Source organism: Magnolia sinica, chromosome 16 (genome assembly GCF_029962835.1).
Source record: "Magnolia sinica isolate HGM2019 chromosome 16, MsV1, whole genome shotgun sequence".
Lineage (NCBI taxonomy): Eukaryota > Viridiplantae > Streptophyta > Magnoliopsida > Magnoliales > Magnoliaceae > Magnolia > Magnolia sinica.
Genome location: NC_080588.1, coordinates 70,766,141 through 70,779,845, shown reverse-complemented (window position 1 = coordinate 70,779,845; position 13,705 = coordinate 70,766,141). Strand labels below are relative to the sequence as shown.

At 38.6% G+C, this 13,705-nt stretch overlaps 1 protein-coding gene across 1 annotated transcript; it reads right to left on the bottom strand.

Moving 5' to 3' along the window:
- Positions 1 to 1,351: 1,351 nt before the first annotated feature.
- LOC131228656 (oxygen-evolving enhancer protein 1, chloroplastic) lies at positions 1,352 to 3,509 on the bottom strand. Its single transcript, XM_058224470.1, has 2 exons — positions 3,176 to 3,509; positions 1,352 to 2,186 (listed from the first exon to the last, which is right to left on the bottom strand). Exons 1-2 carry the CDS (start codon positions 3,413 to 3,415, stop codon positions 1,428 to 1,430), a joined length of 999 nt encoding a protein of 332 aa, XP_058080453.1. The 5' UTR covers positions 3,416 to 3,509; the 3' UTR covers positions 1,352 to 1,427.
- Positions 3,510 to 13,705: the final 10,196 nt, after the last annotated feature.

Sequence of the window (13,705 nt, the reverse complement as noted above, 5' to 3'; positions counted from 1 at the left end):
GACAACATATAGAAACTTTTAAATTAAGTTACTTTAACCTTGATAATGTGGTTCTTTTGCTGTGAATATGAACAGCCACCATAACCTTTATATAACCCAATGGTTAAAAATTCAATTTGGAAGTTCCTTGGGCATCCCCATCCAAAGGAGCCCTACCAAATAAGCAATTTGGGTCATTGAAAATAACCCAAAATCCAACAGCTCTACACTCCAATGGTATTCTAGCTACTGCAATACTTTGGGTTGTATTCCACCAAACCTCACTAATATAGGATGTGCCACATATATGCGTTATTTGCACGTATGGATCAAAGGCAGGTCAAATGTAAGTGAAAGTAGTTCATCATATCCAGGTCAATCCTAGGTAGGGCATGATGTAATTAAGCATGAGGTGTGTTCAGTTTGAGAAGGAAATCATTCGAATAAAGAGAAATTGTTGTCCAACTAGGGATTTTAAATCAATCATAACTTCCTACCCAGGTACTGTCACGAAATGCACAACCTATCAATCTTTGCGTAACCAAGCTTTTGGGATCAAGTGGCCTAATATACTGGTTGAATTCATCTGTTTTGCCGAAAACACACCCCTTCAATTCAACATTATGATTTTAGGTAAATTTATTAGTTTTAGTAATTTTTATTTTTATTATATTTTTTAAAATTTTAGAGTTTAGAATTTTTGTCATTAAATTTTTTTTTTTTTTGTAATAATACTAGGAATGCTTTGATAGCGCTTATCCGAACATTTCTATTTTTGGTAAATTAGGCTTTAGAAAATTCCAAATAACTTCTAAATGAATTAAAAAATTATACTTTAAAAGAATTCCTATTTCACATAATTTCTAATTAAAATAAAATTTGTTTTCTATTTCTTTATTAGTGTTATAATCAAGAAAACATACACAATTATTCAACGAAATTTACCCAATTTTTTTTCCCATAGACTCAAGAAATACTCTGATAGATGAAGGTTTTGATTGGATTGAGAAGACGGTGATCTTCTTCTCCTTGTTACAGGCCCTTCCTGTGTCAGTCTCTGTCCCCATTAATCTGACATTAACGTGTGTATTAGTGCTCTCTCTCTCTCTCTCTCTCTCTCTCTCTCTCTCAGTTGACTCATGTGCAACGTCCATGCCATCCCTTATGGTGGACCCACTCCATTGTAATGAGTCACAAGTTGACTCGACCGAGTTGTCAATCCACTCGACTCGCCAAAGTTTCAAGCGAGACCCTTTTCCCAATTTTAAAAAATTGAGATTACTGATGAGCCACTCTGTTTTGCAAGTACACCTGCTTATAAGTGTGAGAAATACAAAAGAAGGCTAATATTGCAATACAACATACACTCCTCTGCGACAAATACCTTCCTTATATGCCATAAACAGAGTCATTAAACAAAACCCCAAACATCAAATATACAACAACACCTAAGACTCAAGCTGCGCGTACCAGATCCCTTGGATCTTAACATCCTTAGGAGTCTTCGCTCCCAAATCGGTATCAGATGGCTGGATGCTCTCAAACACCCCAATCACCTCCCCAGAATCCGGCTTGCTCTTCGTGACGCTGAGCGTGATCTTCCCGGTAGATGACGATGTTTCCTTTATGTTCTCCTTTTTCAGCTCCTCCTCATCTCCTCTCCCTCCAGCCGGCAACGCCACTGCATTATCGTAGCCAGTGGATCCGCCCCGTCCCTTAGGGTCCAAGAAAGACGAGCCTCGGTAAGACGGCACAAGGAACTGGCCGCTGAAGCTCTCGGGCTTACCAGATGCTACTAGCTGTTTGATGGTGAAGAGGAATGGGACTCGCTCACCTCCGGGGAGCTGGACGGTGACAGCAGCGTAGTCGATTCCGTCTTTCTCCTCAAACTTGACAGTGCCGTCTGGGGAGACCTCAAATGGACCCTCGATCTCGTCGAGGGTGTAGGTGAGACGGGTCATGAGCTTGGTGTTCTGGAACTCGGGTGGTGAGTTCTTGTTGATGCTTTCGGCCTTGACGGTGAAGGACGTAGGCTCGAGGCAGAACTTCTTCAAGTTGTATTTGCCGGCCTTGAAAGCGAATTTCTCGATCCCACCGTCAATCGTTGGGCACTGGTTCGCCGTGCCGGTCCCCTTCACTTCCATGTACGTCTTGCTCTGTATCTCATCGTAGGTCAGGCGTTTCGGTATTCCCTCAGCACTGGCTCCCTGAAGGCATTGCACCAGAAGCGAATAGCCGTTAATCAATCCGGTCCGTTCATCCAATGAGGTTATCATGGATGGATTGTTTATTATTATTATTTTTATTTTTATTTTTTTTCTAAAAACACACCAAATTGACAATACTGTCCATCACATTTTTTCAATTTCACTTGATGAATGTTTAGCCATTAACTATTTCAATCTCACCGGTCGTTTTGAAGGCTACCTTTTAGAAGGATAGGATTACAGGAATTATGTGTATTTTTAAATATTAACCATCCAGTTAAGGGGCAACTAGATAGACGGACCCGATTGATTCATTACCCTCAACTTTTATAGATTAAAGATTTATTATATGATACGTAGTACTCGATCTTTCTGACTCATATACGGGTTTAAAGTTCTGACAAGTGGGCCCATGTTTTGGTAATCTAGACCATCTGTTTATTGTTTTACATTATGGATGGACTATTCATTGAAAACTTCATGATAGGATAATCTCGAGCTATAGATCTGTGGCCTGGAGATTGACGGTTTAGAAGAGATATAACAACGGTTCATATTCATCTGAAGAAAGACCATGATATTGGACTTTAACATATGAATGGTATTAATTACCAAACTACAAGTATCAGGACCACCAGTATGTGTTGGCCCATGGGGCCCACGTGCAGGGATGGCTCGATGATCGCACTGAAATAACAATTCTGACCGTTGATTCGTGCATTTGAACACGAGCCGTCCCGATTTTTATGGTCAATGGTACCCCATTCAGCTATCCATAGCAGTGATCAGAACATGGACGAGGGTGATCATCCGTCTCCCCATGTGGGTCCCAGTGGCGCGACACACACAGGTGATTAACGGTCACACACGCAAGCAGGCAAAACGAACGGCCACGATCTTCAACTGTTTTCTTTTTTACTTGAAACCAAATTTCATTTCCGATTTCTCTTCTACGGAATTTTGATAAGAGAGGATTAAAGAACACATACCGCAGCGACGAGAGCAGATGTGGCGAGCGCGAAGCCGGCGATCTTGGTGGCGTCGGCGCACTTCTGAGCTAGGTCTTTCAGGTCGGCTTGGAGCGAGCAAGTCAGTCTAGCGCCAGCGCAGTCGTAGCCAAAGGCCTTAGAAAGCTGTGGGGAGGATCTCAGCTGCAAGCTACTCTTAGAGGAGATGCCGACCTTAGTCGGCTGCATGAGCGTAGCCACAGCTTGAAGAGACGCAGCCATTGCTCTCGAGCTCGAACCCCTTCTTTTTTCTTTTCCTTTTTTTGCCCTTCCTTTCTCTTCGGGTCTCTCTTCTTCTAAGCTTGGAGAGAAGATGAGGGTATTATCGGATTGCTTTGGTGTGTGAAGGATAAGAGATTGGATAAGGGATTCTCCTATTGGTTGATTGGTCTTCTGCTTCGTGGTATTCCTGTTGCCACGTGTCAGTCTGTTGTTTTGAGTGTTCCGGGTTATCTCTTGTACGCCTGAGATTTTTGAGGCTTCGATGAGATAGGATCGTGGGCCCCACAAATATCCATCTGATTGAACAATTCCCACCGTGGGATTTTCAGACGTTGGATGTGGAATCTTTAGGTGTCTTTTTGGACCGTCCATTTGCAAGCACTGGATGGGACGGTTAGGATTGAGTAATCAGTGTGACGGTTGGCCATGGAAATCCAAACGGTGGGGACAGCTAAGCAATGGGCTTGAACCCCTTTGGATTTGGACCAGAAAATGTAAGGTCGTGGTTGGATGCAGAGGTAAGGAATGGGGTCGGACTTCAAGCCAGCGATATCACAGAGGTTTGCTGTGTGTTCACATATGTACAAGGCAGTTCATGCACACGCCCCCACATGTGCCAGCTTGGTGCACGGACATGAGATCCGACCCGTGCATCAGGTGGGAGCCTCGGTTCATACTCCTTGGCTCAGAAATTAAACTGGTATTCATCAGGTGGGATACGAGCGAAAGGTTATGGCAATCAGAAAACTTGCCCAAAGCTTTTTGGCTCGTTCATTTCTTTCGTAATTTGTGGTTGCAGTGGGGACTGATACGATGGGACAACCTCATGGGTGGCTTGGATCTTACGGCCATTGTTTACACCCGTTGGCATCTTGACACAGGCCACGTATCGACACCATATAGACCACCAAAATTGTGCTCTATCGGCAATTTAAGAACCTGTTCTTCCGCCACTAATTTAATATCAAAAGGATTCTTAAATAAACAAATTTTATTAATATTTAGAAATAATGTTTATTACAGTCCATAAATTATAGGATAACCAAATTGAATAAATAAAAGAAAATGTTAAATACATGATATGCCTATTAGAATATACAAATTGAAGCGGATGTGATTCACCAAATCATAGTTAAGATGATCACAATTTACAACTTAATTTTGCAAAAAGACCATCTTCTACTCCTGTAATGGGAGCTGATGGGTAGAAGCTGCAAATCAAACTGAGCTATGCTAAGAATAAGAAAGATAAATAAAAGATAAGCTTTTAGTATCCTGACATGGGCTGATCATAGCCGCCATGTGTCTACACCATGTAATCGCAGCTGGTGAGAAAAATACTCTCATTCGAGAGTAACATCATTCATTTTTCCTTCGGCAATACATATTTTGTTATAAATGAGAATACACGAAACCCTTACACTTGCCTTTAGGAGAATAAATCATTACATGCTACATGTCCACGATTATCGTGCCCATTAATGAGGCAACGTGCCTATCACGTCTATAAGAGACCTGTCGAGAAAACAGACTTCATCACTAAATTAGCTATGATCTTATCGATGAGGTTGTTTATTCTCAGCCCCAAATGTAGGGTCGTGATGTAGTAATAACTCGGTGAATCTAAAATTGATCCATAGGGACTGGAAAGAACACAACTAAAGCATGTCTAATATTAAGTTTAAGATAAATAATTCTATCGAAATAATTAGAGTTTAAAACAGTATTTAAAAACAACTAATGATCCAGGGATTTACTTATAATTAATCTACAATACTTAGCTTATCAATTCAACTTCGATAACTCAATTGAGATAGAATAATGATTCATCCCAATCAAAAAATAAAACGATTAATCCAAACATAAACATCTAACAACATATGAATTCAATTGAATGATTCTCTCGTAAAATACTTTGTAATTGATTGCAAGGAATTCCTAGCAATGGTTGTGCCTCGAAGTTTACAATAAATCTAGGGATTGTACTTATCAAAATCTTTTCTAATCAAGCCAAGTAATTGCACTTCTAAACATCTAATGTACCCGAATTCACAATGGATAAAAGCTCATACAATTCAAAAACTTTAAAGTAAAATTCAAATTCAATCAATTAAATAATTATCAATTAAACCAATGTATGAATCAAACAAACTAAAATATTGAAATTAAACTAGAAGTTTCACCCCTTAGCATTGTTATACCCTATTTCTAACCATTCATAGACTAGCCAATCAAGGAATGACATGTGCAGTTCCACAAAAAAATATAGCATGCGGAAAGATCTTTAAGATAGTTGACACATTTTTATGGAAGAACAACTGACGCCAAGATGCATAGTACACGTCATATGGTGACAAGGCACAACCACGAAGCTCAAGAGACAGGAACTGGTTGAGATAAGAGGAATAGTTGGAAGAATACAAAGAGGTAAAAGAATCTGGAAGACTGACATGGCAACGATTTAGATGCCTTAATGGCTGAAGTAAAGAATAAAAATGGATGCAAAGCATTTACGTACCAAGGAAGGTTATAAATAGAAGGTGAAATCAATAGAACAAATCGTCTCATACTAACCAAATAAACCAATCACTTTATCTTTCCTTATTATAGCTTTAACTCTATCTTAGGAGTAGTGATCATTTTTAGCGGTAATCTTTAACTGTAATCGAAATCTACGCTCCTACGTTAGACTAGTTCTTTTTAATACAGACAGTTTTTCATTTAAAAATATTCCTTACAATCTCGCTTTGTGGGCGATTATGAGTATTTTTTCCTATATGATTGTTTCTAATTGTCTGATGTACTAAAAGCAGGAAGAACCCCATCCTTCGATAGACACATGATCGTCTTGTAACAATCTTATGCGAGTAGTTAAATAAGCAACCGGTCTTCTCATTTCTTAGTCATATACGATTGTATTTGACGTATTTGCTTATCTTAGCGCTAGGGGTTAAAGTTGTTCACTTTAAATCAAGTCACACGATCGGTTCTGGCACATTCGCACACACCACACGTAACCAAAATCAAACCAAGAGACAACAAGCCTTAGCTAAGAGATTAACTACACTTAACTATCTCTCAAAACAAAGAAAAACATGAAAAATCATACTAATAAAAGAAGATAAGAAGAAATAAAAGAAGCTCCCTTACTATGCTTCTCTCTCTTGGCTTGATAATACCCTAATTTGAACTTAGAAGCCTTTAAATAACAAATTCCACTGTCTTTGAAGAGTCTTATTTAATTTAGGAAACAATTTATGTACTTACGCAAAATCTGCATATATGTATATATGAATCTTATATATCATCGAGTCCCATCGAGGACTTGTCGATAGTATTAAAGCTTTTGTTGATAGTATTAAAGCTTTCATTGATAAAATCAAAGAAATGCATAAATAATCCAGTAAACTTTTCCAAAAGTCCTGATTTTCATGATTTGGTGTTTAATCCTATTGAGCCCCGTCGAGACCCATTAAGGGACTCTCGATGGAATCAAAGTGCTATCGAAAATTGCTAATTTCTTCAATTTCTTCACTGCATTTTGAATCTTCAATATTTCACTTTTGGTACTTGGTTCTTTTGTCATCTATCACTTTAAATCGACAACTTTAATGCTATGATATTCAAGTCTTCAAACTTCACTCTTTTAGCTTTAATTTTTTGCTTTAAGCACATGCTTATCTTATATTATGAAATTATTCTATAAATCGAAAACATACTTAATTAAACATTTTTATCTCTTAAATGCATGAGAAATTAATGCAATATAAAGGATAAATATGCAATATTTATGTATCATCATTGTTTTTTACAGTCCTTCTAAAATGGGAGATCTTACCAGATACGTTCGAAGTGACTGTAGCGCTTAAGAAGTTTCCAAAGATCTGAAGATCGGACTAGTGTCCAAGCGAACCCAGTCACGACTTGGTCCCAAATCAGAATAAACAGATGCATCGGTCCAATCAGGCCTTTCCCCCATACCTTAATTGGAATCAAGAGAATGAGAGAACTACAAAATTTAGTTTGACAAATCCCCAATCAAAGGCGTGAGAGATCTTAACGTGATGTATCTTATCCATCTTTTCCTTCAAGCACTCCAAACCATCAATGCGGTAGGATCTTGTGGAAGAGCAACCTCGATTTCTTAGATGGGTCCCTTCTGGATCAGCCCATGAGGTTCCCGGAACCCAATCCAAAGGCTCGAATTTAGAAAAACTTTAACAGTCTCAGGATTGATCTTTAGTAGGCCATGAAAATTTTTGTAAAGGATCAACTACGAGAAAAAGATCCATGAACCTAACAAGTCCAAATCTAACTGAAGTCCCTCTTCCCAATCAAAGTCGTCAATTCTAGAGCATTCAAAGGATTATCATATCCAAAACAACGGCGTAAGCATGAAGGATCCAGAAGTAACAAGGAAACTCTAACGATGGTTTCACCACCTCGACGATTTATAAAATGAGCAATTGAAGAAGAACTTATGCCGCTACACTAAACACAACATCATATATTTTATTTATCTTTCTTTTTCGTAGTATTATTTAGTTTAGTTTATAGCTACTGTCTAGCAGCTTCCATTATAGTACTTTTGGAGTAGAAGATAGTCTTTTTGAAACCTTAAATTGTAGATCAAGTTTTGATTTGGTTGACACACCCACCTTGATTCGTCTATTCCAATAAGTATATTAGGAATTTATCATTTTCTTTTGTTTATTTATTTTAGTTATCTCGCAACTATTGATTGTAATGAACATTATTTCTAAATGTTAATGAATTTGGCAACATTTTGCCTTATTTAATTTGAATGTATATCTTTGTTTATTTGAGAATTGTTTTGAAATTAAAGTGTTGGCGAAAGAAAAAATCCTTAAGTTCGTAGAATACTCACGTCTATTGTCGCAAGGCAAAAAGAACTCATTCAGAAGAATTAACATCATTTCCTTTTACTAATTACCTAAATACATCGTGTAATTTTTGTAGTTGAGAGGACTTTGGATCTTTGATACCAGTATCTAATTTGTTAATCTCAATGAATGAGACACCAATAATTTAATTAACCCTTGAGTCAGGCAAACTCTGGCATACTTGCACATCTTACTTACTGCACTTGTGTAAAATCTAGACCCTTGGTCATATGAGTGGTCTAGTTTGATTTAATTGAGTGCAACACCCATGTATCACGTTGGCATGTATGGTAGTTGATAGATAATGACGAGAGGTTTTATATACACGCATACGCTTACCTAAACTAAAGATCACATATGCAAGATGCATGGCTGGGAGATGGAGAGTAGGAAGAAGAGAAAATTGATTATCCTAAGTACTTCACTAAGGGAATGTTTGGCAACGTTCAAATGTATTAATTGATGTGAGTTAGTGGTAATTGGTGCATATGGTAGAGTGAAATCCAATTCGTATCAAATACACCAAAAGCCTAAAATTTTTAAATCATAATAAAATAATGTGATTCCATTTCACATTAATTCGAGTACCACGTATTCACAGGTCATAGCCCTCTCTTTATTCATGCATTCCCAATATAGGTTATCAAACAAACTCACATAAATTCCAATGGATTATGATTATAGGATGCCAAATACAATTAATAGCTCCAATATTTTACACGGATTCAAAGGTAATTACAAATGCATATCTAGTGCACATTTCTAAACAACGCTTAAGCCTAGGCCATGCGGCACTCATCTTCCAATCATATAGGAGCGAGGAGTTTCCCGAGAATATATCTGAGGTGCTAACCACCAAAGCTCACTAGAATGCATGAGAGACAAGTGTATGACATTGTATCAACTAGAGCTCTCAAACTACAACACTTCTTTGTTTCTTTACAAATAATATTCATCCTTATATAGATCTAGAAAGACTCTAAAACCAACACGTGTACGAAAAGATTATTCTACATGACATTCATCAAATAGTAATGAATTTTCTAAAACCTTTCTAGAATCCACATACATCTCTATAAAATTCTCTAGTTTCTTAACAACTTCTAGAATCTCTATACAACTCTTAGACCTTCCAACATAACTCTACAACTTTCTACAACTTTCTATATTTCATCATTCCATCGTTCCCTCTAACTTTCTCACACTTCCCCTTTATTATGAAATTCTTTACAGTTATGCACAAAACTTCTCCAATGTATGTGATAAGAAAACCAATTCATCTCTCTATGCTTGATTTGCACGTGTTCTATCCTTAGGATTATATTTTCAAATTAAAAGATTAATTATTTAGGACAATGTCAAGATGGAGTGTGAATTGGAGAATGTAACCAGTTTGTATCCACAAAACATTTGCAGTTGTTTGAAAAGTAAAAAATGAGTTCGCTTTTAATATGACGTTTTAAGTGGCAATTTTGAAGGAGAAAATGTTTTCCTTTAGAAGATTGTAATCCAATGGTTGCAGATGTAAAAGAAAATATTTTTTTCAAAGCTTTTTTTAACAATACAAATAGGTGCAGACAATTTTCTTTTCCTAGCTTTAATGTCAGTTTACCTCTTGTTTTTGTCACGTTTTTGCTGTCTCTTGTATATATATTCTCAGTTTAATTACTGCAAGGCAAACAAGCCCTTGAATTTGAATGCTTTGATCTATAAGCTATGTTTAAACGTGGATCATTGCTGCATTTCTTCTCAACCGTCTATCTATTAGCCATTGATCAAATGGGGGTGATCATCCTATTTAGATGAATTTGAAGGAGTCTAACATCCATTGGCTAATAGATAGACAGCTGAGAAGATTTTGAAGGAGTCCAACATCCATTGTAACCATCATTAGATTAATATATGGATCAAAGAAATGTGGACCCTACATGTTCCAAGATAACCACTTCCTGAACGCAGATTTAAGTGGCGTTGCCAACTCCACACCAAATGATGGTGTGTGGATATGTTAGGCGACGTGGGGCCCAACATAATGTATGTATTTTATATCCATGGCGTCCTTCTGTTTTAGGGATTAAACCCAAAATAAAGTAGGTACAAAGCTCAAGTGAACCACACTACATTACATGAAACAGAGGGAATAATAATGGATCCTTGCTCTTGCTTGGGTGATAGACTGTCGAGAGTTTCAACACCCGGTCAAGGGTACGAGTATCCATAGGTGGTGAAAGCCCACTACAGCGTGGAGTGTGTGGGGGTGTGTGCGTGTGTGTAAAATAATTAAAATAAATAAATAAATAAATAAAAGGGAACAATGAGGCCAACGGTTGAAACCTTTTTAAAACTCACCCACCGCATTTTTCACTTCAACGAAGGAAAAATACAAACATAAGCCTCATTCAAAACTCTACGGGCGTGTGGAACTAGCATCTATTGTGCAATTAGGAATGAAGAAGTCGAGAACTGAGAAAGGAGACGTTAATCATCTCCAGAGTGTTCTGACATGCAGGTCTGTGTGTGATTGGTGGATTTTTCATCAAGAATATTTAACAATTTACGATATGAGCCCAAAAATGACGCAGATGTAAAACCCAAGTTTACCACACCACATGAAGTGTGGGATAGGGTACAGTTTGGCCCGTGACCAAACACCATGATGTAAAAATTATGTGGGCCCCACTATGATGTATGTATTTTATCCACACCATCCATCCATTTAGCTAACTTCAGGGTTTGATCTAAAAAATTGAGCCAGATCTAAAGCTCAAATGGACCACACCATAAGAAACAATGGGGATTGAATCAAATAAATATAACCGTGGGCCGTAGGAAAGCTTCAACCGTGGACATCACTCTACCTGTTTCATTTGATGTGGTCCACTTGAGCATCAAATCTTCTTCATTTTTGAGATCATGATATAAAGTGAGCTGGCAAAATGGATGGATGGCGTGGATGAAACACATACATCATGGTCTAGTTGACATGGCCTTGAAACCAGCTAACTTGCTGGTGTTTGGGTCACCAGCCAAACAACTTCCCGTTGGAACTAGGGCTGTACACGAACCGGGCTAATCCGATTAACTCGCTCGAATCGACCTGAAAAAGTTCGACTCGGCCCGACCCGGAACTGAGTTCGGTTCGGGACGGGCTATTTTCTTCAGCTCGAAACTAAGTTCGGGTCGAGTTTGGATAGGTTTCGGTTCGGCCGGACTCAGCTCGAAACCCGACTCGACCTGGCCCGACCCAGCCCGACTCGGCCTATATATATATATATATTCCTAAATTCTTACTCAGTTACTCTAACCATTTACAGCAAGCCAAGTCATCCAAATCGTGAGTCCCTTTGTAGATGGATCAAAGTTCCAAAAATCTATGACAAAAGCCTTTCCTAAAAATCAAAGCCGTTCAAGTTACCTGCCAAAGCCCTTTCCATGGAATACATGGAGTAGGGTAAAAAAATTAAGGCCGTCCAAATCGTGGGTCCGAAACTGGCCCGAACTCGCTCGATTGCTGACCAGGCCGGGCTGGGTTCAGGCTGGTTTGTTTGGTGATTAGGCCGGGCTGGGTTGAGCCCAGTTCGACTGGGTTTGGTTTGATGTACACCCCTAGTTGGAACCTTTCTAAGCCCCCCTCCGGGAATTTTATCTGCCATCCAACCTACTCGAGGCTGGCATGTTAGTGTTGCACACTATATTCTCAAGTATTCAATTTTGGCAACTAGAGCCCATGGTTCTTCAATCTAAATCATAGCTATGTTGATCCTCACCATGGATGAGCCATTCCCCCAAATTCTCCCAGATTAAGAAAGTCTAACCACCAATCTTGGGACCCCTTTGAAGTTGAATATAGACTGTATACATATTTCTCCCATCAGCCATCTCTTTGTAGCCCACGAAATGCGAAGGTAACAATCATTATTAGGAACTGTAACATCAACCGTGGGACTCAGCATCTAATGGTCTAGATCACTGGAAAATGGGCCCCAATTATCAGGTTTAAAAAAGGCACTTATACTTGGTTGACTATAGTATATTTCCTCTCCTTTAGGCAGGCATCCGCGTTGATTGCCTGCCCGCTATGAGGAAACGGAGAAATGACGATGACGCATGCATCAGACGCGGAAGCGGAATGCGTCCTGCGCCACGGAATTAGTCCAGGCAGTGGCTCTACGTGGCAGTGGTGTATGGCCTTTATCCATGCTGCTCGCCCATTTTTTTCAATGATTTTATGTTAGAAGTACAAAAAGGAGACAGATTCATGGTTGAAGTGGACTGCAAAATTGGAATTGAATGCCCACCATTAAAATCTTTAGCTATAATGGTAGTTCTAGTCAAGTTAAAATTTTTATTTTCTTTTCATGAAGTCTGTGTCCATGTGATCCCATGAATTAGTTAATTACAAATAAATGTCACTATCATAACTGCTTCATGTGGCACGGCTCGCTTAAGCTTTCGATTTACCTTATTTTTAAACACGTTCTCTATAACGATATGATAAAAAATTGAAGAACAGTAGTAAATCCCCTGCCCGAACTGATTCCCATGGGGTGACCTGCTTACATTCCAAATTGTAATTCAGAGGGGCCTTACCAAAGTGAACAACAAGGGACATAGCTAACAAGTGACATAGCTCCTTGGTTTTCAGGAGTCTAGAGAGTCAACCGTGATGTATGTGTTTTATCCGCAAAATCCTTTTGTTTTGCCGACTCATTTTAAGGTGTGAGCCTTAAGATACATCTAAGCTCAAGTGGATCACACAAGAAGAAATAATGAGGAAAACCTTTTAGGATAAAAAAAGTTTCGTTTTGATCAAGCTAATATTTATATTTTCCCAAGTTTGTGTAGGGGTGTCAATGGTTTAGGGTTAGGCCTGAAACATTACAATTTTGAATAGGCCCAGCCCAACAACCAATCATAATACATTTCAAAATTTAGGCTGAGATTAACCCCAATCCTAGTTGGTTAATAGCTTTAGGTTTGTGTGACTCCATTAACAGGTTAGATGACAAATAAGCATGAATGTGAGCTTTAGAAAAGTTTTAATGTGAATGTTACTATCTTCACAGTTTTGTGTAGCATGGCCCGCTTTAGCTTTGGATACGCTTCAATTTTGATCTTATACCCTAACATGAGCTGAATAAAATATAAGGTGGGCCCCACAGAGTCTACATGGTGGTGGGCCAAAACGAGTGATTACATAGGATGACGGGATGATTTTTGGTTTGTAAGTTTCCCATGAGGAAAATGACAAGATGCACGGTTTGGATTCTAAATAAACATCACGGGTGGGCCCACACAGCTCGAACGTATGTGATCATTCGGTGAACCCGAATCCGAAAAATTGACCCGATACTTTTCTCCCCATTTCATGCCTCCTGTGAAGAAA